General features: G+C 43.7%; 1 protein-coding gene across 3 annotated transcripts in view; it reads left to right on the top strand.

Annotated features, from left to right (window-relative positions):
* Positions 1 to 25,195, top strand: part of dis3l2 (DIS3 like 3'-5' exoribonuclease 2) — a 413,639-nt gene that overhangs the window by 330,327 nt on the left and 58,117 nt on the right. For all 3 annotated transcript variants that reach the window (XM_038817596.1, XM_038817597.1, XM_038817598.1), the window contains one exon: positions 15,451 to 15,634. In XM_038817596.1, coding sequence (XP_038673524.1) covers positions 15,451 to 15,634 — 184 coding nt within the window. The remainder of the gene's footprint in view (positions 1 to 15,450; positions 15,635 to 25,195) is intronic.

Here is a 25,195-nt window from a genome sequence, read left to right as displayed (position 1 = left end):
TAACCCCTTGTGTATTTACAGTGATGCATATCACCACACCTCCCACTCTCAATGAAATATACAGTCCATCCGAGTTGTTTTTAATTAAAGCATGTGATGCTGTTGGAATGGAGATTTTTATATCTCAAATTTCAGGACTCTAAATTCAAATTTACTTAGTGCAGTGGGAACTGTCAGACTTTTGCAATATCAGAGTACGTATGGTTATAATCTATTAGTATATTGTTGATAGATGTTTGGTTTCAGTGTCATAAAAACCTGAGTGACAGAAAGTCCTAGCTGGTAAAATATTTATACCTAATACATATATGTAATGTTGATTGCACAACCTTATAACTACTATACCACAGTGATATTGTGCAGTGTTAATGCTGAGAAATATCAGCAATTCATTCTAGTCTTCTTCCAATTAACTATTTTGAAACTTAAATAAGCAAAACACTGTGGATACTGGAATCTGAAACAAGAACAGAGAATGCTGGAAAAACTCAGCAGGTCTGGCAGCATCAGTAAGGAGAGAAAGCAGAATTAATGTTTTGAGTCCTTTTGACTCTTCATCAGAACTAAAGGGGGGGAGAATTGTGTTAGGTATTAAAGTGTAGCTGTGAGAGATGGCAACAGAAAGTCGCAACTTGAACAATAGATAGATTACCTGGTGGGGGAGGGGGGGGGGGGTTGGTTTGAGGCAATACATGTATGGGTTATTTTAGAAAAGGAATTTAAGATGGAAGAGAAATGGCACAATCTAAAGCTGCTTAAGTCACCGTTGACACCCAAGGGCTGCAACATGCTCAACTGGAAGATGGGATGCTGCTCCTGCAGCTTGCGACGGGCTTTACAGCAAGCTAAGGATGGACATGTGGGCATGAGAGGATGGCACTGAGTTAAAATGGCAAGCAACGGAAAAGTTGGGGTCATGCTCGCGGACTGAGTAGATGTCTGCGTTTAGTCTCCCCAATGTAGAGAAGTTTGCATTGGGTGTATCAAATACAATAGACAAAATTGAAGGAAGTGCAAGTGAAACACTGCTTAACCTGAAAAGAGTGTTTGACGCCCTGAATGGTAAGGGAGGAGGAGGAAAAGCGATAGGTGTTGCACCTTCTGCGATTGCAAGAGAAGGTGCTGTGGGAAGGAGATGGTTAGTTGTGTGAGATCGAGAAGTGGACCAGGGTGTCATAGATGGAGCAGTCGCTGTGGAATGCTGACAAGAGGGGGTGAGGGAAGACGTGTTTCATGGTAACATCATGCTGGAATTGGATGAAATGGCAGAGGGGATGATCCTTTGAATGCAGAGTCATAATGGTGAGGATGCGAGGTATGCTGTCATGGTTATGAGAGGAATGTGTGAGAGCAGAGATGCGGGAAATGGGTCGAACACAGTCTAGTGCCCTGTCAGTCAAGGGGAGGAAATCCTTGGTTAAGGAATAAAGCAAACAGGTCAGAAGCATCATTTTCAAAGGTGATATTATCGGACCAGATGCGACGGAGGCAGAGAAACTGGTAGAATGGGATGGGGTCCTCGCAGGGAGCGGTGTGTGAGGAGCTGTGGTCAAGGTATCTAGAAGTCGGAGTGTTTGTAATGAATATTGATGGTCAGTCCCTTAACAGAAATGGAGACAGAGAAGTCGGAGAGAAGGGAAATGCCGTAGATGGACCATATGAAGGTGAGAGAATGATGCCCATATATCTGTCCTTGGCCTTCAGCAATGCTCTAGTGAAGTCCAGCACAAGCTGGAGGAGCAGCATCTCATCTTCCGGTTGGGCATATTGTAACCCTTGCTTCTCGTTGAGCTTGGCAGTTTTAGATTCTGACCTTTCTCCTTCACCTCAAACCCCTTTTTTGAAAATATCCCATACATGTATTGCCTCAATGCAAACTCCCTCCACACTAGTCTTTTGTTCTTAAATACTGCTACTTTTTGTTGCAGTCACCCACAGCTACATTTTGATATGTAACACATTCTTCCTCCCTTCAGTTCTGATGAAGAGCCAAAAGGTTCCAAAACGTTATCTCTGTGTTCTCTCCTTTCAGATTCTGCCAGACTTGCTGAGATTTTCCAGCATCTTCTATTCATATTATAAAACTTCATTTTTAGTGTATTGGTTCTATAGATGCTTCAGTATATCCCCAGCATGTCATTGTTGTGTTAGGTTGCTCGTGTTCATTGTTACCCTGCTAAAATGTTTTTTCCCTTTGGTTTTATCCTGCTAAGTTATTGATTGTCTTGTTTATTGGAGCTATAAAATTACTTAAAGCATTAGAAAATGTAAATTGTGTGCATGTAATGCAGAGGAGATTTAGCACTTTTAATGGGCATTGCACTTAGTAATGAACTTCATTATTAACCATTACCAGTTCTGCCTTTAAAGTCCTAAATTCTGCCTTCAGGCAGAGCTCATTAAATAACAACATTTAAATTTACACATGTTTGAGTTTAGGCAAATTGAACAATTGAGTTGGGTGGGATTGGTGGCAGGAGTGTTGCATTTTATGAAAAAGCTAAACAATGTTTTGAAATATTGTTATTTTTCATATTACTTCAGATGCATTTAAATTTCCTGTTAACAATGTAAGAAGGTTTGAGAAATGACAACTCGGTCTTGATGCATTCTACTAAAAGTTATTTTTAATTTATTGAGTTTATTTAAATTCTTAAATTGATGCTTGCAAAATAATAAAAATGCCTTTTTGCATTTATCTTATAATACGAAAACAAAATTGCAGCAGGAAGTCAAAAACAGTTATAATAAGACATGTCCCTCCACCTGTTTTATATCACTGCATTCATCTATCCTACAATTTAGCTTACTCCCAGGTTCAAGCATAACATTTTAAAAGATGTATGTAGATTGGCAAAAGAAGGCTAAACACTTTACATTAAGGACTAAACCTCATTTCTGTCAGTTTGAGCTTCAGTTGGTGCTTCCATTTTGTCATTTATGTGTACGTCAATGACTAAATGGCTCTTTTTTGTAATAAATTATAGATGTAGGCATGGTATTGTTCACTTACAAAAGCATGTTTTCTGAGACTACAATTGCTGTTCAGTTCATTTCATTCCCGTTTACAAAATAAAAAGCTTCAAAATGAATATCAATGCCACTTTTTTTATGTTCACCCTTCAAGTTAATTGCACATACCAATAAAGATTCTCTTTGATGCATCAGGTTGCTATTGTAATTGGTACATTTCATTGAAAGCTGTTGAAAAGAGTGTGCCCATTTCTGCATTCCATTGCTGTGTGATAACTGTTGTAGTTAGAGTTGGTGAACGTGTGTGAGAATGTCATGTTACAGCTGTGTAACTATTGAAATTTTCTGCGGATCCCAGAAACTAATACAATATGACTTAAATATTGACATATGTGTTCATGAGAAGAATGAATCCAATAGTTCATTTTTTAAATGTATTTTATGACCAACACGTTAACCCCCCCCCCCCCCCCCCCCCCCCCCCTCCCCTCCACACACACACGCACAAACAGTTCCTCAAACACGGTCACAAATCACCTTTTCTCAAACCGGCTGCAGAGCCCCTTAACTCATATTTTATCTTCTTCAACCGCAGGAAGTCGTACAGGTCATTCAGCCAAGCCGCTCCCCCCGGTGGCGATACCGGCTGCCACTCCCGTAAAAGTTCACCCTTAAATGCAACTAGTATTACACCTAGCAGCCCTGTTTTATGTAATAATTTCTCAGAATAATAAAATAAGTTCACATGATGGGTAAAACTGCTTTTCTAAACTACTGTGTGGACATTAAGGCATCACCTTTGCCAAATATCTTTGTTCCTTAATGCAGAAAATGATGTTTCCCAGCATTTTTACATGACTTGTGACAGTAGTTCTAGAGTAATATTAACTTTTTGTTGCTAATAAAAAGTTAATTTCTTAATATTTCTTTTGTTCAAGATGTTGCACATCTTTCTCATATGGTCTATTTGTTGAATTTTCTGGACTGCGGCCACTAACAGTATACTGTACAATGAAAAGACATACAAGTGTCGTTACAAAACTACTGAGAATTTCAGAGAAATGCAGTTTCAATTATCCCAATAATTATAGATTTGAATTTGACTGATCCTAGATGGAATGCAGGAGACAAAAATTCCAATTGTGAAAGTGATGCAAATGACATTAGGGTAAATAAATAAGAAACATGGAAAATGCTGGAAATACTCTGGTCAGACAGCATCACTGGAGCAGGAAATAGCTCCATGCTAAGTGCAAGCTTAATGTTTCAGGTTGATGACCTTTCATCAGGATAGTAATTTCATATCCTCGCTAACTCTGACCAGATTGAAAGATACAAAGCATACTCTTTAAAACTGCAACATAAGAGTGTTTATTACAGGTGTAAAACCAAATGTACAACATTAATTAATGTGTGAAAACTGATTATTTTATCTGATTTCTGAGAAGAATTCCTCCCATTTTATGGCGAGCAAAAATTGGTATCTCTGCTACAAATCTTTTATCATTTAAAGTTCTACGTAAGCCTTGATTTGTATAACTATCTTTCCAGCTACTCTTAAACTACATCTAAGCTGCTAATGGCATCATGTTCGGAATTGTACTCTTGAAGCAGTAAGCAATAAATATTGCTGCAGCAATTAACCAATTTACATTGTATCATAGATTTATAATTGGTGTCAAGACGTTTTCCAAATAATCAAATTGATATTCTCGACAACAATCTGTTGCTGCCTCACATGAAGAGGTTGGCATAAATTCATCTGAATGATAACAGAGTTTAAATGTTAAATTATGAGGATTGTGTTGCATAAAGTTGTCTTGTATTTCCTTGGTGTTTAGAAGTTTGGGGGTGATCTAATGAAGCTATTTGAAATGAAAAAGGATTTTCTAAATTATACACAGAGAAACTTCCCCTTGGTGGAGGAATCTGGAACAAATGATCATAAACTAGGTGCCGAAACATTTAACAGCGATATTGGGAAGCAGTTTTTCATGTACAGGGTAGTGGAAATATGGAACTCATTCACCCAAAAGGTTATGTGGATTCTGATCAATTGAAATTGAAGCTGAAATTTGATTTGATGAATGTTATTAGCTAAAGGTAATGAGGCATAAGGAATAAGGGTGGATAAATGGAATTGCTCAGCCATGATTTATTTGAGTAGTGGAACAGTTTTGAGGGGCCGAATAGCCTAATCCTGTTCCTATGTACAATAAATGAGCAGCAATCTGTTACATTACAGATGATAACATTGAAGGTGTGCAATTTGTTAGAACAGGAACAGTGTACAATGTAACGCGAGCTCCTAACTAACTTGATAGAGTTTTACGAAGAAGTCACAAAGATGATTGATGCAGGTAGGGCAGTGGATGTTGTCAATATGGACTTCAGTAAGGCCTTTGACAAGGTCCCTCATGGCAGACTGTTACAAAAGGTGAAGTCACACGGGATCAGGGGTGAGCTGGCAGGATGGATACAGAACTGGCTAGGTCATAGAAGGCATAGAAGGAGAGTAGCAATGGAAGGGTGCTTTTCTAATTGGAGGGCTGTGACTTGTGGTGTTCTGCAGGGATCAGTGCTGGGACCTTTGCTGTTCGTGGGGATTTGGAGGAAAATGTAACTGGTCTGATTAGTAAGTTTGCAGACGGCACAAAGGTTGGTGGAATTGCGGATAGCGATGAGGACTGTCAGAGGATACAGCAGGATTTAGATCGTTTGGAGACTTGGGTGGAGAGGTGGCAGATGCAATTTAATCCGTACAAATGTGAGGTAATGCATTTTGGAAGGTCTAATGCAGGTAGGGAATATACAGTGAATGGTAGAACCCTCAAGAGTATTGAAAGTCACAAAGATCTAGGTGTACAGGTCCACAGGTCACTGAAAGAGGCAACACAGGTGGAGATGGTAGTCAAGAAGGAATGTTGCAGCTGTATAGAACCTTAGTTAGGCCACACTTGGAGTATAGTGTTCAATTCTGGTCGCCACACTACCAGAAGGATGTGGAGGCTTTCGAGAGGGTGCAGAAGAGATTTACCAGGATGTTGCCTGGTATGAAGGGCATTAGCTATGAGGAGCGGTTGAATAAACTCGGTTTGTTCTCACTGGAACGACGGAGGTTGAGGGGCGACCTGATAGAGGTCTACAAAATTATGAGGGGCATAGACAGAGTGGATAGTCAGAGGCCTTTTTCCCAGGGTAGAGGGGTCAATTACTAGGGGGCATAGGTTTAAGGTGCGAGGGGCAAGATTTAGAGATGGACCAGGCAGGTTTTTTTTACACACAGGGTAGTGGGTGCCAGGAACTCGCTGCCAGAGGAGGTGGTGGAAGCAGGGACAATAGTGACATTTAAGGGGCATCTTGACAAATACATGAATAGGATGGGAATAGAGGGATACGGACCCAGGAAGTGTAGAAGATTTTAGTTTAGATGGACAGCATGGTCGGCACAGGCTTGGAGGGCCAAAGGGCCTGTTCCAGTGCTGTACTTTTCTTTGTTCTTTATTCTTTCTTCCCTGCTACATCTATAATGCAACTGCGTTTAAGCCAGGTTATTCTGTTACAGTCAGCAAGTCTAATTAAAACAAATAAAAGTAATCTAAAGTCACTGAGTTTAATTGTTTGAAGTCAGCAACTTTGCAGATTGAAATGTACTTCATTTAGTTTGCAGCTTAGAACCATTCAGCATTTTAATATTGTTTTACATCTGTAACAGAGTGTGATACCTCTGTGTTTTGATGTACCATTTTTAATATAACTAACTGTTCTCCCTTGGTAGTATTTACTATAAGTTAATTTGTATGCTGTTTAATAAAGATAAAAGCATTATGCCATTTATTGCATACAATGTTATTTTTTTGCTACAGTTAAGCTCTGTTTTATTAATGTTATTGAGGTAATATTAACCTAGCCCATCCGTCAGTCCCCTTACAACTTTCCTTTCTAAATTTTTGACAGTCCAATAATTACATTATTCTATTGCCATCTATTTCCTTAATCTGCAAAGCTGATACATATATATTATATATATATGTATAAAATAGTATTCAAACACTATTCATAATTTGATACTAACCTAATATTAACTGTCAAAATGTTATAGACCTCGATGTTGCTATTCTTTCATCTGGCAGATATTGATATCTGCATTATATTAATTCTACAATATGCTTTTATGTAAATAAATGACATGGATATTGAAATACTGAATAAAATTTCAAAATTTACCAATTATTTCAAACTTTCAGGTATTGCTGAAAGCGAGGATGATGCCATTTGACCTCAACAGGACATAGACAGGCGAACAAAATGGGCAGACAAATGGCGGGTGGAATTGGATATAGAGAACTGTGAGGTGATACATTTCGGCAGGAGGGATAGAGAGAGGCAATACCGAATTAATGTAAAGGAACAGAGGGACCATGTGCATATCTTTGAAGTTCAGGCATTCATGGAATCATAGAATTTACAGTACAAAAGGAGGCCACCTGACCCATCAATTCCGGACCGGCCCCCGGAAAGAGCACCTCACCCAAGCCCACTCCTCCACCATATCCCAGTAACACCACCTAACCTTTTTGGACATTAAAGGCAATTTAGAATTGCCAATCCACCTCACCTGCACACATCTTTGGACTGTGGGAGGAAACCGGAGCACCCGGAGGAAACCCACGCAGATGCAAAGGACACACAGACCCATAGGAATACATGGATCAATGAATTTTCCACCACTATCTAGTGATAATTCCTCAGGGGATGGCTTTGAAATTAAAAATTGCAAACTTTTCTAAATTCTGTGTGGGTATTTGATAAATTGTAAAAGCAGACCCTTTGAAATGCTGTGGTCCTCTTCTGTGTGACTCTCAATGTATTGAAACAGCAAATAAAACTAAGATTAGACATTTCCCTCTGCCTGATTGCATACAAGCAATATTTTTTACCCAGGCTTCTGTTAAGGTGGAAATTTTATTTTTATTTGTATCTAAAGAGAGGAGTGCTTATTTTTGTACTGCTCTCAAGATGGCCAACATTCATTGGTCTAGATAGAGTAATAAATAATGCAAATGGCTATTCTGATTTGCACAAAGGTTATTCATAAAATTGAATCTATGCTTTTCCAGATCTTTTTATGTTTTTTTTATACCTTTTCGTAAAGTATATAAAATGTTAATGATGCACTTGCAACAACAGCAATTATGTCAAACATCTTTGACATGATTTCATTTTGTTCTGCCTCAAGTGTCAGATTCATAAAGAATTATTTTGTGTGGATTAGCTTTTTGCCTATTTCTGCCCACCAGTTCTGGTATTTGTGGTCAGTTAGCTGCTGCCATCTAGTGAATTAATAACATACTGACCACTTTCAGTGAATTTGTTGCACGATCCCAGCAACTTAAAAATTTAAATAAACCTGTTAGACGAGCTAAGGTATTATAATTATTCCTATTTTCAGAATACTACATTAGCAGGATAATTATGCATTGAAAGTGCTTTATTTTATAACCTACACATTTATAATGTTACTTTATGGAGAGCATTTGTTAAATTTCGACAAGTACAGCCATAACCTTTTGACTGTTTTCTGTTCATGGTATTTTCTGCCATGTTTGATTGATAGGTCAATGGTTCTGATAAGACATTGCTGTTAGTTTCATCACTGGAATGGCTGAACGTTACTGTCAGAATTCCTGTCTATAATTTGGATTTTTTTTCTTTGTCTTTTCCACTTTGCAACATGGTTACTAAAAACTACTTGACATTAGATTTTTATAATATCTGTTAAAGGTACAAAATATTTCTTCATGAATGCAGAAATGTGTTTAATGTCCCACAAGAAACATGGGCCGGGATTCTCTGACCCGCTGCCGGGTCGGAGAATCCGGGGGGTGATTCTCGCGCCCCGACGCTGGCTTGCTCATTCTCCGGCGCCGTTTTTCGGATGCCGGCGGGATTGCCACCATGCCGGGCGGGGACCGTTGGCAGTGAACCCCCCCCCCCAGCGATTCTCCGGTCCCCGATGGCCCGAGTGGTTGATGAGTATGGCCGAGTCCCGCCGGCATGCATTACCCACCTCCCACACGGCGGGACCTAGAAGGTGAGGGTGCAGGGGCCATCCTGGATGGAGGGGGCGGGCCCATAATCGGGACCTACCGATCGGCGGACGGGCTGGTTCCCTGCGGGCGTACATTACTCCGCGCCGGGCCCCTGTAGTGCTCCGCCATATTGCCCAGAGGCCAGAGCGGAGAAGGGAACCCAGAGGGAATATGCCAGCCATTTCATGCATGCGCGGACCCACACGGGCCATTCCCCGCCGGCTGGAGCTGGGAAGACGACTCCGGCGGCAACCTAGCCCCCTAGAAAGGTGAGAATTCCTCACTTTCGGGGGCTGTTGACGCCGGAGTCGTTGCCGTCAGTTTTCACACCGGCGTGTGGACATAGCCCCATTATTAGAGAATCCTGCCCCCGATCTTTCCACATGCACACACACAAAGTCCTTATTACAAAATATTTAAAGTGAAAGACAGGGCAGATGAAAGTAAAATGTATCCCCTGACTTGGGAGACTAGAACCAGTGGACATAATTTCAAAATAAAGGGAAGTCACTTAGTTCTGAGATGAGGAGCAATTTTTATATCGTGTTGTGAACCTTTGAAATTCTCTACACCAGAGGGCTGTGGAAGCTCAGTCAGTTTAAAGTAGAGATTCACAAATTTCTAAATACCAGTGATGTAAAGGAATATGGGGATAGTTTGAATAAAGGCGTTGAAATGGATGATTAGCCGTGACCATATTGGCAAAGCAGCTTGACAGGCTGAATGGCCTACTGCTCCGATATTCCTACCAACAAGAAGTTGCATTCATATCACGCTTAGCATTGTAAAAATCCCAAGGTGCTTCACAGGAGCATGGTTCAAATAAAATATAACACCAGGTCACATTATGAGACACTAGGATAGAAAGCACTAGGCTTTTTAGAAGTCTCTTAAAAGCGGAGCGAGATTTAGGAAGAGAGTTAGCAACAAGGCCGCTAAGGCACAGCTGCCACTGCTTAAGATGATAGAAATCGTAAATGCGTATGACACAAGAATGGGTGGCGTCCAAAGATCTCAAGGTTGTGGGACTAGCAAAGTTTATAGAGTTAAGGAAGAGTATGAAAGTGGAGTTATTTGAACATGGGGATGATGGTTTTAAAATTGAGTTGGTGCTAGATCAGAGTCAAATGCTGGAATAAGGTGGATAAGACTTGGTGTGAGTCGATAATCATAATCTTTATTAATGTCACAAGTAGTCTTACATTAACACTGCAATAAAGTTACTGTGAAAATTCCCTGGTCGCCAAACTATGGCGCATGTTCAGGTACACAGAGAGAATTCAGAATGTCTCGTTCGCCTAACAAGCACGTCTTTCGCGACTTGTGGGTGGAAACTGGAGCACCCGGAGGAAACTCGCACAGATCGGAGAAAACATGCAGACTCTGCATCGTCTGTGACACAAGCCGGGAATCGAAACCGGGTCCCTGGTGCTATGAAGCAACATTGCTAACCACTGTGCTGCCGTGCCACCCTTTCACCATTAGGGTAAAAGCAGTAGAGGTTTGGATGAGCAAGGAAAATGGGAGGCTAGCAAGGAGAATATTCAAATCCTTGAGCCTGGACCCAAAGACATAGATGAGATTTTCAGTGACAGGTGGAACTTGTGTGAGAGAGGATATGGAGTTGGAAGCTCAGATCAGGATGATAGGACCACAAGGTTGCAGACATTCTGATTCAGCTTGATAGAGTGGTCAGGAGGATGGAATTGATAGTTGGGGAATGTGATGGGGCGAAGTGTTCCAATATTTAGCTGGAGGAGATTTTGGCTCGTGTAAGACTGAATGACAAAGAGGCAGTCTGATAGCACAGAAGCATTGGAGGGGTTGAGAGAGGTGGTGGTAAGATAGAACTGCTTGGCATCAGGGCACACATGGCAGATAACATTGTGATAATGTCATTGAGAGGCAGGATGTAGATAGGTTGATGCATGGATTCTTCACCTATTCCAAAGGTACAGGGGCAGAAAGAGAAGCCCTATGCACCATATTGCAGATGAGAGCAGTTATCAGCCAATACATACAAGTGTAATGTTATTATCTATCTTCATATTGCTTTCCACTATTGTGGTAAAAGATTGAAACCACTCATCTGTAAGTTGCAGTAACTGAGACTTTATTCACAAACATGCTTGGGAGACATAACCTGCTCTTTCAGGGTGTCTGCCTGATGCAAAGGCTGTATAACATGTTTTTGTTATTGCCCTTATTCTATAAAATCCTAATGAGCAGCATTATACCGGCTGCAGCTGTAATTTAACTGAAAGCTGAAGCCTGTGCTTCTGATCACACTTCTGCTTACTCATCCTGTGAAGGTTGTTAAGTTTGTGATCGTTACTTTCCCACACCAGCATGCAGAGAAAGGGCGCTTGTAACTTATTTTGAAGTTGTTACTGCTGTAAACTACAAGTTATGTCTCCCAAGCATGTTTTTGAATAAAGTCTCTGTTACAGCAGTTTACAGGCTTGAGCGGTTTCAATCCCCAGAGTTCAAGTCCCAGAGGCGATCATAGACACTTCCACATTTAGAGCTTCTGTTATTTGGTGACAGGTGAGTGGCCTGCAGTATTAAGCTACAAGCAAAAAGGTATTAATTTAATTTTAGATTAGAACCTTTAACGTCTTTCAGGGAGGTGGTGGTGTAGTGTAGTAATCCAGAGACACAGGCGAATGATCTGGGGACCTGGGTTTGAATCCTGCCAGTGCAGTTGGTGGAATTTGAATTCATTAAAAGTCTGGAATTAAAAGTCTAATAAAGACCATGAAACCATTGTCAATTATCGTTAAAACCCAGCTGGCTCACTAATATCCTTTAGGGAAGGTACTTTGCCATCCTTATCTAGTCTGGCCTACATGTGACTCCAATTTGCTTGACTCATAAATGCCCTCAGGGATGGGCAATAAATGCTGGCCCAGCCAGTGATGCCCACATCCCATGAACGAATAAAAAAAATCTTCACTAGAGTGTGCTAGACATGAAGAATAAAATACACAAGGTAATAGATAATGTTATTTTAAAAGTAGTCAATAATGTAATTTTCAGCAATACAGGCAACTGCTGGAAATCTGAAATTAGAACAGGAAATATTAGAATACTCAACAGTTCAAGTTGCATCTGTAGAGAGAGAAAAATGTTAATGGCCCGAGTCTTCCGAGTAGTGGCAATCACTCTCAGATTGCCATTTTACTCCTACCTGGTGAGACTGTGAAATTCGTTACCACAGGAAATAGTTGAGGCCAAAGCATTATGTTTTCAAGAAGCAGTTTGATATACCACTTGGGGCGAAGGGAATCAAAGGATACAGGGGGAAAGTGGAATTAGGCTATTGAGTTGGATGATCAGCCATGATCGTGAATGGCGGAACAGGCTCAAATGCCTGAATAGGCTCAAATGTCTGAATGGCCTCCTCCTCCTATATTTTATGTATGTTATGTTAACTTTATTCTTCACACTGGAGCTCCGCATTTCTGGCCAGGCCTTCCGATCCCAGATTCTCCAGAAATAAAGCAAATATCTGAAATGGAACTATTTCTTCATAGCACTAGACTGTTGGGGCAAGACGAACAATGCCCCCTTTTTACAGCACTTTTGCCATATTCTGATAAGTGTTCAGTAACACATTGACAAGCTGGGACATTTAAACAGATTTTTAGTGTGAGTTTATGAATGAATAGTTAAGTGAATTGGTGAATGTGTGTAGGTGGGTGAGGGTGAATGGTTAAGTGGGTAGGTGGCAAATGGGTGGGGTGGTGATATCAGATTGAGTCAATGCTCGGGAGACCAGAAGATCCATGGGGGAAGTCGGGAGTTCAGGTCAGATAAATGGGAGTAAGGGGGAGTTATTGAGGGTTGGAAGAATCCGGGGTTAAGGGAGGAGTCTGGGGGATCAGTTATATAGTCACACAGGATTTTTCTCTAACATTTCCTGGATAACTGTCCAGATAAGTAAGTTGGAGCCCTCCAAAGTCTTTGACTTTAAGTCAGACTTGGAGGCCTTTTTAGAGGGTCACCAGGAGCAGGGAATTGCCCTTCAAATGTTCAAACTTCCCAGACAATTCCCATGGAGTTAGTGCATCAGAGCCTCCAAGGAGTCTGAACGCATAAATTGGGAGCCACATCCAGTCTCCAATCGGGAGATCAGAAGATATGGGCAAGTGTTGCAGGCTGAGTAATCTTTCGTTGAAATGAAATTCATCAACTTAAAGTATAAACTCTGTTTCTCTCTCTATTCGTTTGAGTGATATCTATTGTTAAAGTAAATAATGAAAATAAGAACTATATTAAAAAGGATTTTTTAAGAAAATGCGGAGAACAGTTGTCTTGAATTCCTGTGCTATATGGGAACGCCAGGAGTTCAGGTGTTCTAGGTAACCATATGTACAGGAAGTATCTTCATTATTCAAACATGAGTTCAGAGTTTCTGAGCTTGAAGTGTGGCTGAAGCAATGCAGAGCATATGAGAAGTTGAGAGATTCCTGGAATGCACACTCTAAGATGTTGTCACCCTGCAGCTACAGAGAGTTCAGGGTAGCCATCCAGCAAGACAGAAGAGGTAGGCAGTGCAGGAATCCTCCCCGAATGTGGCATGTTCAAACTGGTTTTGAGTAGTGAGGGTGACAAGACCTTGTGGGAAAGTGCAATCCACATCCAAGCCCACTACAAAGTTATAGGTTCAGTAGTCACAGGGGATGTGATCATTAGGGGGATAGAAAGGCTGGAGTCCTACATGGTGCGTTGCGTCCTGGTGCATGGACAAAAGATGGTACTAGGAGGCTGAAGAACATTTTGTAACTGAAAGGGGGAACAACCAGAAGTCATGACCAATGTCGAAAAAACAATGACACAGAAAGAAAAGCTTTCGGATGCTACATTCAGAGTTTCAAGAGCTCGGGGGGAAATTAAAAATCAGAACTCTGATGTAAGTTTCTGAATTGCATTGAGAGTGGATAGAGAGCAAGGATTAAACAGATTAATGTGTGATTTGCAAAATAGTACAAAAGGAAAGGCTTCAGATTCCTGGGGCAGGAGGGACCTGTTCAAGGGGGGGTTGCACCTCAATACAGCTGAGACCAGAAGATTACGTATTCCTGGGGGGTGGGGGTGGGAGAATTTAAACTAATTTAGCAGAAGGGCGACCATTAAGATTGTACATTAGAGAGGAGAAACAAGGGTTGGAATTCTCCAGCTTTTGGGATTCTCTTTACCCGCTGGCAGCAGCCCCCCCCCCCCCAACTCGCCGGTTTCCTGGTAGAATGGGGTGGCTTCAATGGGAAATCCCGCCACTAGTGAACGGCGCACTGCCGAGAAACGCACCACTGGAGTTTTGATAGAGAGCAAATGTAAGATGGTTGCATGTGTGTAAAAGCATACTGTGAGAGGTAAAGTTGGTGAGCAGCAGGTTACATGGGATTATGTGATAGTGACAATAACAGAGGCCTGGTTCAAAGAATAGGGAACCCAAAAAGAACATGCTAGAAAATTTTCTTTTTGGTTTCAGATTCCAACATCCGCAGTAATTAGCTTTTATCAAAGAATAGGGAACTGGGAATGTATTATTCCTGGCTACAGGATGTTCAAGGAGTCAGAAGGACAAAAAATAGTGCAGGTGATGGCAGTATTTATCAAAGCAACTATTATAGCTTTGGAAAAGATGATGTAGTTGAGGGGTTGAAGAACAAAATCATAGAATTAAGGAACCATAATGGAGCTATTATGAGACTGGGTGTTTACTATGGGTCACTAGAAAGTGGGATAGGGATAGAAGAGCAAAATTACAGCTAATTGCAGAAAGATGCAAGACCTAAAAAGTAGGGAAATGTGAGATTCTAATCTGAACTGGGATGATAACAGGTTAAAGGTCTAAGATGGGGAGGAAGTCCTGAAATATGTACCTTTGTTGAACAGTGTGTTTCCAGACCAATGAAGAAGGAAGCAGTTCTAGTTCTGGTGAATGAAGTAGACCAAGTGGAATATTTGGGGAACAGTAATCATATCATCAAATTTAGAACAGTTATGGGCTTAGATAAAGTACAATTAAGCAGAAAAGTAATTAATTAGAAGAGAGCTAAATTACAGAGGAGATCTAAAGAAAAGGAATAAGGAGCAAAGAGAGAGTATGAGAGTAGGTTAGCAGCTTACATAAAAGGGAACCCAAAAGTTTTGTATAAGAATATGGGGAAAGGAAGGGTGGGTTGATTGGGGACCCAAAAAAAGCAGTGAATGGCTGGGTTTGAAATTAGTACTGTGTATCTGTCCTCACTAGAATCTGCCATTGCAGCAGTAAAGGATGAGGCAGTATTTGTGTGAAGTCTTTAACTTATTAGCAATGACTATGTGAGATCAGTTACATGTTGCATTTTATTACCTGAAATTGCTCTACTCTTTCTAGGTTAATAGAAGAATTCATGTTACTGGCAAACATGGCAGTAGCCCACAGGATCCACAGATCATTTCCTGAACAAGCTTTACTGCGCCGACACCCACCACCACAAAAAAAAATGCTTGATGACCTCACTGCATTCTTTGAACAATTGGGAATTGAACTTGACTTCAGTACTGCAGGCACATTGCACGTAAGTTTGCAGAAATATATTATCTCAAAACTAGGTGAACATTTATAACAAAGGACAATACAGTACAGCACAGGAATAGGCGCTTTGGCCCTCCAAGCCTGTACCGGTCATGATACCACCCTTGGCCAAAACCCTCAGCACTTCCTTGTGCCCTATCCGTCGATAACCATTCTATCCATGTGTTTGTCGAGATGCCTTTTGAATGCTGTTAATGTATCTGCTTCCATTTTTCTTCTGCCTATAATTAAAATTAGTTGTAAAGCAGTCATTAAAAAATTGTAAGATGAAATGATGTTTCAATTATATTTCTATACTTTTAAGTGACCATCCTTAGGGATGCCAGTTCTTGTCTGACATATTCCTGGAGGTTTAATCATGTGGCATCCAGTCATGTGTCATCCAGTAGTCATTTGCACATTGTTTGCAAATATTATTGTTATTGTCCCACATTTTTTACCACAAGCTACTGGTACAATCCCAGCTGATACTGGACAAGTCAGACCCCAGGGTGAAACCTAGCTTAATAGATCCTCACTTTTTTTTTAAGAAATCGTGAGCAAATTTGCAGGAGTTCATTGATGAACTTTGACATAAAAATAAAACATTTATTAAAAAAGGAAAAATGATCTACATTACACCAGGCAAAAAGGTTGGAAAGATCTCAATACAAACAAAATAAAATGATTCAAGCCTCACACTATTTCTTTTATTCCAGCAAATACCATTACAGACACAAAAACCCCAGTGAAGATTTCCCCCCATCTTAATACCAAGGCATCTTTCTTGGGCTGGTTCAGTTGTAAATGGTTTTCTTTTGATGGATTTCTGAACATTCACTCGATACTTTGTTCCCAACTGGTATCTCTCCCTGAGACACCTACAAATTGCACTCTAAACTCATTATTACTTCAACTGCAGAGCAAATCTCACTTCCCTAAACTCAGTTCCACTGCAGCCTTGTAGTATTTCATTTTAGAGAGCTAAAAACTCATGTCTCCCCTCTCTGACATGCACACTTGGACTTTATTTTCGATCTTTCCTCTGTCTCTGTGTATCACTGGGCAACAGCACAGTTTTGTCTACTGTATGTTTTTACCCAAATCACTAAATTACTCATTCTTTTGTAACCCATCTCTTCACTTTAAGGCTGTAATACCTCATTACCTTTTTTTAAAAATGTCTTTTATTCTAAACATGTGTTTAAAAAAAAAGCAACAAAACCACACTCCACAAACGCACAGTCCAGTTTGTACAATTTCTCCCTTTTTTACCCCCTCCCTCCTGCGATGAGCAGTTCCTCAAACATCATCATGAAGAACCTCCACTGTGTCTCAAAGCCCTCCCCTGACCCCAAACTTAAATGTAATCTTTTCCAACCGGAGAAAATCATACAAGTCCCCCAGCCAGTCCGCCACCCCCATCCCGCGGCGTCATATGCGACCTCCAGTTTATCAAGATCCTTCGCCGGGCAATTCGGCAGCTGAAAACTGCAGCATCGCCCCCTTCCCTTCCGGCAGCTCCAGCACTTCCATTACCCCAAAGATCGCCACCATTTGGTCCGGCCACAATCTTAGAAAGAGTCCCAAACACTGATTCCCAGTATCTCTCCAGCTTCTCGCAACCCCAGAGTATGTGCGCATAATTCGCCAGCCCCGCCCAAACTTATCGCACTCATCAGTCACCCCTTGGAAGAACCCACATCCTCGCCCGGGTCATATGCACCAGCTTGAACTGAATCAAGCTCATCCTTGTGCAGGAGGAGGTTGAATTCACCTTACTCATCGCCTCACACAAAAGTCTCCAGCCTACCTCCCCTTCCCTTCCCCTCCCCACCCCAACTCCTCCTCCCATTTGTCCTTGATCCTCGCCACTTGCATTCCTCCCCCTGCTCCCCCAACCACCTTTTCATATCCTCAATCCTACTCTCTCCCAACTTATCCGGGAGCAGCACTTGCCCCAATAAGGTTACTCTAGCAACCTGGGAAACGTCCTCCGCTCCTTTCACGCAAAGTCCTTCACCTGCATATATCTATATTCACTCCACCTCGGCCACTCAAACCTCTCCTGCAGCTCATCCAGACCTGCAAAGTTCCCTTCTAAGTACAAGTCCTTTGCCCTCACCAACCCCATCTCCCTCCACTTCCCATACATCATATCCACCTTACCCAGCTTAAACCTATGGTTCCCGCATAGCGGTGTCAACACTGACATCCCCTCCAACTTCAAGTGTCTCCGCAGCTGATTCCACACCCTGACCGTCGACACAGTACCACAGGGCTCCCTGTATACATCCCCAGAGCTAGTGAGAGCGGACCCATTACCATAGCCCTCAGACTGGAATCCCTACAGGACTTCTCCATCTTGACTCCCCAACCATCGCTTTACATTCTCTACATTCACCGCCCAGTAATTGTGCAGCAAGTTCAGGATAATCAACCCCATTTCTGCCTCTTTACCCTCGACAATTTCCCTTCAGGGAGCAAGATCAGGAAGGTCTGGAAAACAAACAGGAACCTTGGCAGAACATTCATCGTTACCACTTACACCCTCCCTCTAGGTGTAATGTATTCCATCTCTTAAACCACCCCCCCCCTAATCTCCTCCACCAATGTTGTCAAATTCTACCTGTGCATCATATCCCATTCTCTCATCATCTGAATCCCCAAATACTTGAACCTTTCCCTAGCCACCTTTAATGGCAAGTTGGCCCCCCACCCCGCTGCATTCACCAGAAACACCTCACTCTTCCCGACATTTAACTTCTACCCGGAGACTTCTGCAATATTCCCATGTTCCTTCCCATACTCACCAGCAGATCCGGCACAAACAAAAACAGATTGTCCATGTACAACAACACCCAGTGCTCCCTACTTCTCCCCCCCACAATCCCCTGCCACTCCATTGTCCCCCTCAGGGCCATCGGCAAGGGCTCAATCGCCAACGCGAACAACATCCGCAACAGCGGACTACCCTGTCGTGTTCCCCTGTTCATTCCAAAACTCCGTGAACTCATCTAATTTGTACATGGACTTGCCACCGGGGCTACACACATCAGATATATCCACACCACAAACCTCGGGCCAAACCTACCGAAGATCTCAAATAAATACCTCCACTCCACCTGATCAAAAACCTCCTCTGCATCCATAAGACCATAAGACATGGGAGCAAAATTAGGCCACTCGACCCATTGAGTCTGCTCCACCATTCAATCATGGCTGATATTTTCTCATCCCCATTCTCCTGCCTTCTCCCCATAACCCCTGATCCCCTTACTCATCAAGAATCTATCTATCTCTGTCTTCAAGACACTGTGATTTGACCTCCACAGCCTTCTGCGGCAAAGAGTTCGAGATTCAGCACCCTCTGGCTGAAGAAATTCCTCCTCATCACTGTTTTAAAGGATCGTCCCTTTAGTCTGAAATGATGTCCTCTGGTTCTAGTTTTTCCTACAAGTGGAAACATCCTCTCCATGTCCACTCTATCCAGGCCTCGCAGTATCCTGTAAGTTTCAATAAAATCCCCTCATTCTTCTAAACTCCAACGTGTACAGACCCAGACTCCATAGAGATAATAAACTCTGGCACCCGCCCCACTGACAAAGCCCTGACCACATTTGACAGCTATCTGATGTTACTAGAGAGCTGCATACCCTGTACAAAATTGTTTGATCCTCAGCGATCACCCCTGGCACATGTCCCTCCATCCTCCCCGCCACTACCTTGGCCAGCACCTTCACGTCTATGTTCAAATGGGTCTAACAACGCACACTCCAATGGATCCTTCCCCTTCTTCGGGATTAGCGTGATCGTCACCTGTGTCAGTGTCTCTGGCAGCTCCCCCTTCTCCAATGCCTCACTAAACATCACCAACAATGCGGTGCCAACACTGCCACAAACACCTTATAAAACTCTGCCGGAAAGCCGTCCAGTCCTGGAACCCTCCCCGACTTCATTCCCCCTAATGCTGTCAGTCACCTCCCTCAGCCTCAGCAGCTCCTCCAACTCCTGCCTCCTCTCTTCCTCCAACCTTGAAAACTCCACCCATCTAAAAAAGATCCCATATCCCTTTCCTCTCCACCCAGCTTGGCCCTGTACAACTTTTCATAATATCCCTGAACATCTCATTTATCCTCCCCGTCTCTGACACTACCTCCCCCTTCTCTGTTTGCACCCTTAGAATGTTCCTGGAGGCAGCCTGCCTCCGCAGCTGGTGAGCCAGCATATGGTTCGCCTTCTCTCTATATTCATGTTGCATCCCTCTCGCCCTTTATGTAGTCAACCTATCGAACTGCCCCTGCAACCTCTTCCTCTCTGCCAACAACTCCTTAGTGGAAGCCCCCGAGTATCTTCTGTCCACCTGAACTATCTTGTCCAACAACTGTCCATGCTCCGCCTCCTATCCCTGTGCGCCTTGAACAAGATAATCTCACCTCAGACTACCACCTTCCAGAACATAGCCACCAGCACCTCCCCGTTCTGATTTAGTTCCACGTAATCCCCAATCGCCAATCTCATCTTTTCACAAAACCCCTTACCTGCCAAAAGACCCAAACGCAGCCTCCATCCCAGCTCTGCACTTGCACTGAGCTCAGCCTCACCTCCAGCCAATGGGACGCGTGAACTGAAATCATGATTGGTTCCCGCGTACTCCGCCTCCACCAGCACCACTTCACCACTTGACTCACTGCAAAGAGATTAATTCTATAATACACTTTATACACGTGTGAGAAGGATTAACCCCCTCCTTCGAGGTTCTTAAACCTCGACGGATAACTGTTCCCATACATTCCATAAACTCTCCCAATTTGGACGCCATACCCCGCTTTCCCATTGAATTGGGGCTCGACCTGTCCGCCCTCGGTTCCACAATTAAAATCTCCACCCATGGGCGGCACAGTGGCGCAGTGCTTAGCATTACTGCCTCACGGCTCCGAGGACCCGGGTTCAACCCCGGGGGGTCACTGTCCGTGTGGAGTTTGCACATTCTTCCTGTGTCTGTCGGTCTCACCCCCACAACACAAAAAGATGTGCAGGATAGGTGAATTTGCCACGCTAAAATGCCCCTTAATTGGGAAAAAAAGAATTGGGTACTCTAAATTTATAAAATAAAATTGCCACCCATAATCATCTGGTGCATAGCTAAGTCTGGGATTGTTCCCAGTAAACTTTTCATAAGCCCCACATCACTCCAATTTGGCGCATATACATAGCATGACCGGCATCCACTCCAGCACCCAACCATCACATATCTACCCCCTCGGGTCCTGCACTTCCTTGGCTCCCATAACCCGTCCTTTTGTTCAACATCATGATCAACTCCCGGGACGTCCAGTAAAACCTCGAGTGAAACACTTGTCCCACCCATCTCTTCCTCAGCCTCAAACTTATAACTCCCCAAACCCACCCACAACACACAATAACCTTAACCTCCAACCTTTGCAGATGCAGCTCCTTCATCTCACACCAACTTTCAGTTCTCCCTCAATTTTTGATCCCTTATAAAGTCATTGACCTCTTCTGACATTTTGAAAAAATACTCCCAGCCTTCAAATGAGACCCTCAGTTTTGCTAGGTACAGCACCCAAACCAAATCTTCCTTAGGTACAACACTGCCTAGGCCCTGTTGAATTCAGCACACCTCTTCGCCAGCTCCACACCAATGTCCTAGTATATTCGGACACGATTCCTCTACCATTCACAGTCTCGTTTCTCCCTGGCCCACCATAGGATCTCCTCCTTTTCCACGAACTTATGCAATCGCACAAACACCACCCACTCTCAGCTTCTGCCTTAGAGACCTGTGGACCATGTCCACCTCTGGGGCTTTGTCCAGTACCCTCTCCTTCGTGAACCTAATCAGCATTCTCGACATATTTTGTCGTGCTCATTCCTTCCACGCCCTTTGGCAGATCCACAATTCACAGGTTCTGCCACCTGGATCTATTTCCCTGCTGCTCATTGACCTTCACTCGCAGAGACTTAAAAAGGTCTCCCACAGTCCCCACCTCCTCCTCCAGGGGCACGATCCGATCACTCTGATCAGACACCAGCTTCTCCACTTTGCATATCGTCGCCTCCCCTTGTGCCTCACATGGCACATCAATCCTCGCCGAGGTGCTACTGCTCCCTCAATGGCCTTCGACCAGTCACCATGCATCTCTTTCCTTTGCTAGTGAAATTCGTCTTTGATGAAGCCCATCAACTGCTCCATCTGGACTTCCCACTAACGATGACTCTCCCCTTCCGCCATTCCTGCTGCACCGCAGGTGTCCTCCAATTTCTTAGCCAGGTCTTTAACTGGTTTCTGTCGGATCTGGTATCCAGTAGACATGCCAATCTTGTGGAGAACCTCTCCCTCTACACCCTCTGCACCACTTTCCTGCCGGTGCTACCCCACTAACGAGTATAAAGTGCCCACAACCAACACCTTCAAGCTGGAACTGCCCTGTGTGCGACCACTCACTCCATGGTCGCCACCCGAAGTCCATAATACCTCATCAACAATGCATGTATACAAACAAATCTAGAGAACCTGGCTTTTTTCTTCTAAGAGGCCCTACAAACGTCCGAGCACCATTCTCTCAAAAAAGAGCTAAATGAAATTGAAACCATGCTCCACCTTCCTCAGGTTTGTGTAATATTGTTCCTGGCACTACCGAAGTGGGTCCTGCATAAAATTCGTAAAGATTGGATTTCAATTTAATCTTCTTACATAATTATACATGAGAGTAGATATTGGCACTTGAGGTAATAGCTTTTTCTTTGAAAATCAGTTAATCAGTGCTGTAAGTTAATTAAGAGCAGGAACAATTATCCTTTCATTAGCCAACTGGAAGTGCAAACTTGAGAATTAGTGCAGGTGAATCCTGATTGGCCAAATTTCTGCCCATAAGACTAAATGTTTTCTGAAATTGTCAGTATAATCAATAGTAAACGCCCTTATGTGTGTAACTGTTTCCACGAAAGTCACGAGGACAAGTCTAGGACCCAGTTCCTTCTGAGTGGTGATATCTGCCATTACAGTCCAAAAAAAACAAAACAAATTCCATTAAGCCCAGGCAAGTGAAAATCCCATTTGGAGTAGGGAACTAATAAATTTGATTATTGGGCATTCCATGACTTCAAACTGGATCCAGCTCTGACCCACAAAAAGTAAAAGTGCATAGGTGCACTCAAATACAAAGTACTTTTCTCTTGGACACGACAATCTGGGCTGATTGGCAACTTATTAATAGATATGTGGATTTGTTTTATGATTAGCTACATTTATGTCAAATATTTAGAACTGTTTCTTGAAAACAATATCGAGTATCTCAGTCAAATGTGACGCCAATCAATTCTCATTGACTCCAGTTTTGCTCAGGCTCCTTGATGCCATATTCGGTCAAATGCTGGCTTGATGTCAAAGGCTGTCACTCTCACTTCTGGCATTCAGCTCTTTTGCCCATGTTTGAACCAAGGCTATAATGAGGTAAGGAGCTGAGTGACCCTGACAAAACCCAAACTAAGCATCCGTGAGCAGGATTTTGTTGAGTAAGTGCTGCTTGATAGCACTGTTGATGACTCCTTCCACCATTTTGGCTGGGTTCAATTTGTCCTGTTTCTTGTGTACAGGATGGTGAGACCATCAATTCACGCGACACGTGGTTAGAAGTGAACAGTGGTTTTAATCGTCTTACAACAGAGCCTGCCTGTGACGAGATGAACTCGTGATGAACTGGCAGCAGGCTCACAGCACTGATCTTTATACTCCTGGCTGGGGGAGGAGCCATGGGCGGAGCCAAGGGTGGAGCCCAGTACAAACTCCTCATCTCCCCCTATGGGCAGGGCCGCGCGATTACACACAATCCGGTACAGAGTACAGGCTCAATACATGTGGTACAATACAGTATGAATTACTGAGGTTTATAATTCACCACATTCACCCCCTGTGAAAAAAATCAAGTCCCGCGGGGGTGATGGGTCTACAAATTGAATCTGTCCGGTGGCCGAGTTGTCCTTTGTGATTGGCAGAGCACCGTAGTTGTAGCCTCTTCCGGTGGCTGGACGATAACGGTTGGTTGGGGTACGATGGCGGACTCCGGGGTGATTCTGTCCGAGCTTCGTACCCGCCTGGTTCAACTGGTGACAGGGAGCGCTGGAAACTTGTGGGCGTGGGTGCGCGGGACATGGGTAGCGAACCGGTAGGTGCGGGGGCGTGGGGCGCGGCGAGTTGGGTGGGGTGTAGTGTGAGGGGTACCTCGGCGGTAGTAGTGGTGGGATTAGATCCTGCAGGCGCTAAGTCCCGGAGGGATACAGTGTCCTGACGGCCGTTAGGGTACTCTATGAAGGCGTATTGGTGGTTTGAGTGGAGTAGGAGCACTCTTTCTATAGGTGGGTCAGTTTTGTGCGCCCTAACGTGCTTCCGGAGGAGTACTGGGCCCGGTGTCTTCAACCATGCTGGGAGCGAAGCCCCCGTGGTAGTGCCCCTGGAAAAAGCAAAGAGCTGCTCGTGAGGGGTCTGGTTGGTGACCGTACATAGGAGGGACCTAATAGCATGGAGCACGTCGGGGAGTACCTCCTGCCAATGGGAGGTCGGGGGCTTCCTGGACCGGAGGGTCAGTAGGACGGTCTTCCAGACCGTCGCATTCTCCCTCGCCCGTTCCCCCTAGGGTTATAGCTGGTAGTCCTGCTCGAGGCGATGCCCTTGTCGAGCAGGTACTGACGCAGCTCGGCGCTCATGAAGGACGAACCCCTGTCGCTGTGTACGTAGCTGGGGAAACCAAACAGGGTGAAGATGCTATGCAGGGCCCTAATGACTGTGTGGGGCACGGGATAGCAAAGGGAAAGCGGGAGAACTCGTCGATGACATTCAGGAAGTACACATTCCGACTAGTCGAGGGGAGTGGCCCTTTGAAATCGATAACGAGGAGTTCAAAGGGCCGAGAAGCCTTGACCAGGTGGGCCCTGTCTGGTCTATAGAAGTGCGGTTTGCACTCCGCACAGATCGGGCAATCCCTGATGATGGCTTTTACCTCCTCAGTGGAGAAAGGCATATTTCGGGCTTTGACGTAGTGGGCGAGCCAGGTGACCCCCGGGTGGCAGAGGTCATTGTGGATGGCTTTCAGGCGGTCGTTTTGTGCGCTGGCGCATGTACCGTGGGACAGGGCATCTGGGGGCTCGTTGAGCTTCCCCGGTCGACACATAATATCGTATTTGTAGGTGGAGAGTTCGATCCTCCACCTCAGGATTTTATCATTTTTAATTTTGCCCCTTTGAGAGTTGTCAAACATGAAGGCAACCGTGATGAAGGTGAACCTTCTACCTGCGAGGTAGTGCATCCAGTGACGTATCGCCTCCACAATGGCTTATGCATCCTTTTCGACTGAGGAGTGTCAAAGTTCCGAAGCGGAGAGGGTTCGGCAGAAAAAGGCGACTGGTCTCCCTGCCTGATTCAATGTGGCTGCGAGAGCGAACTCTGAGGCATCGCTCTCCACCTGAAAAGGGACAGATTTATCCACCGCCCGCATATCCGCTTTGGCGATGTCCTCCTTGATCCGAGTGAAGGCCTGACGAGCCT

This window comes from Scyliorhinus canicula, chromosome 13 (genome assembly GCF_902713615.1).
Source record: "Scyliorhinus canicula chromosome 13, sScyCan1.1, whole genome shotgun sequence".
In the NCBI taxonomy this organism is placed as follows: Eukaryota; Metazoa; Chordata; class Chondrichthyes; order Carcharhiniformes; family Scyliorhinidae; genus Scyliorhinus; species Scyliorhinus canicula.
The sequence above is the reverse complement of the archived record's forward strand: the minus strand, read 5'-3'. Positions and strand labels throughout refer to the sequence as shown.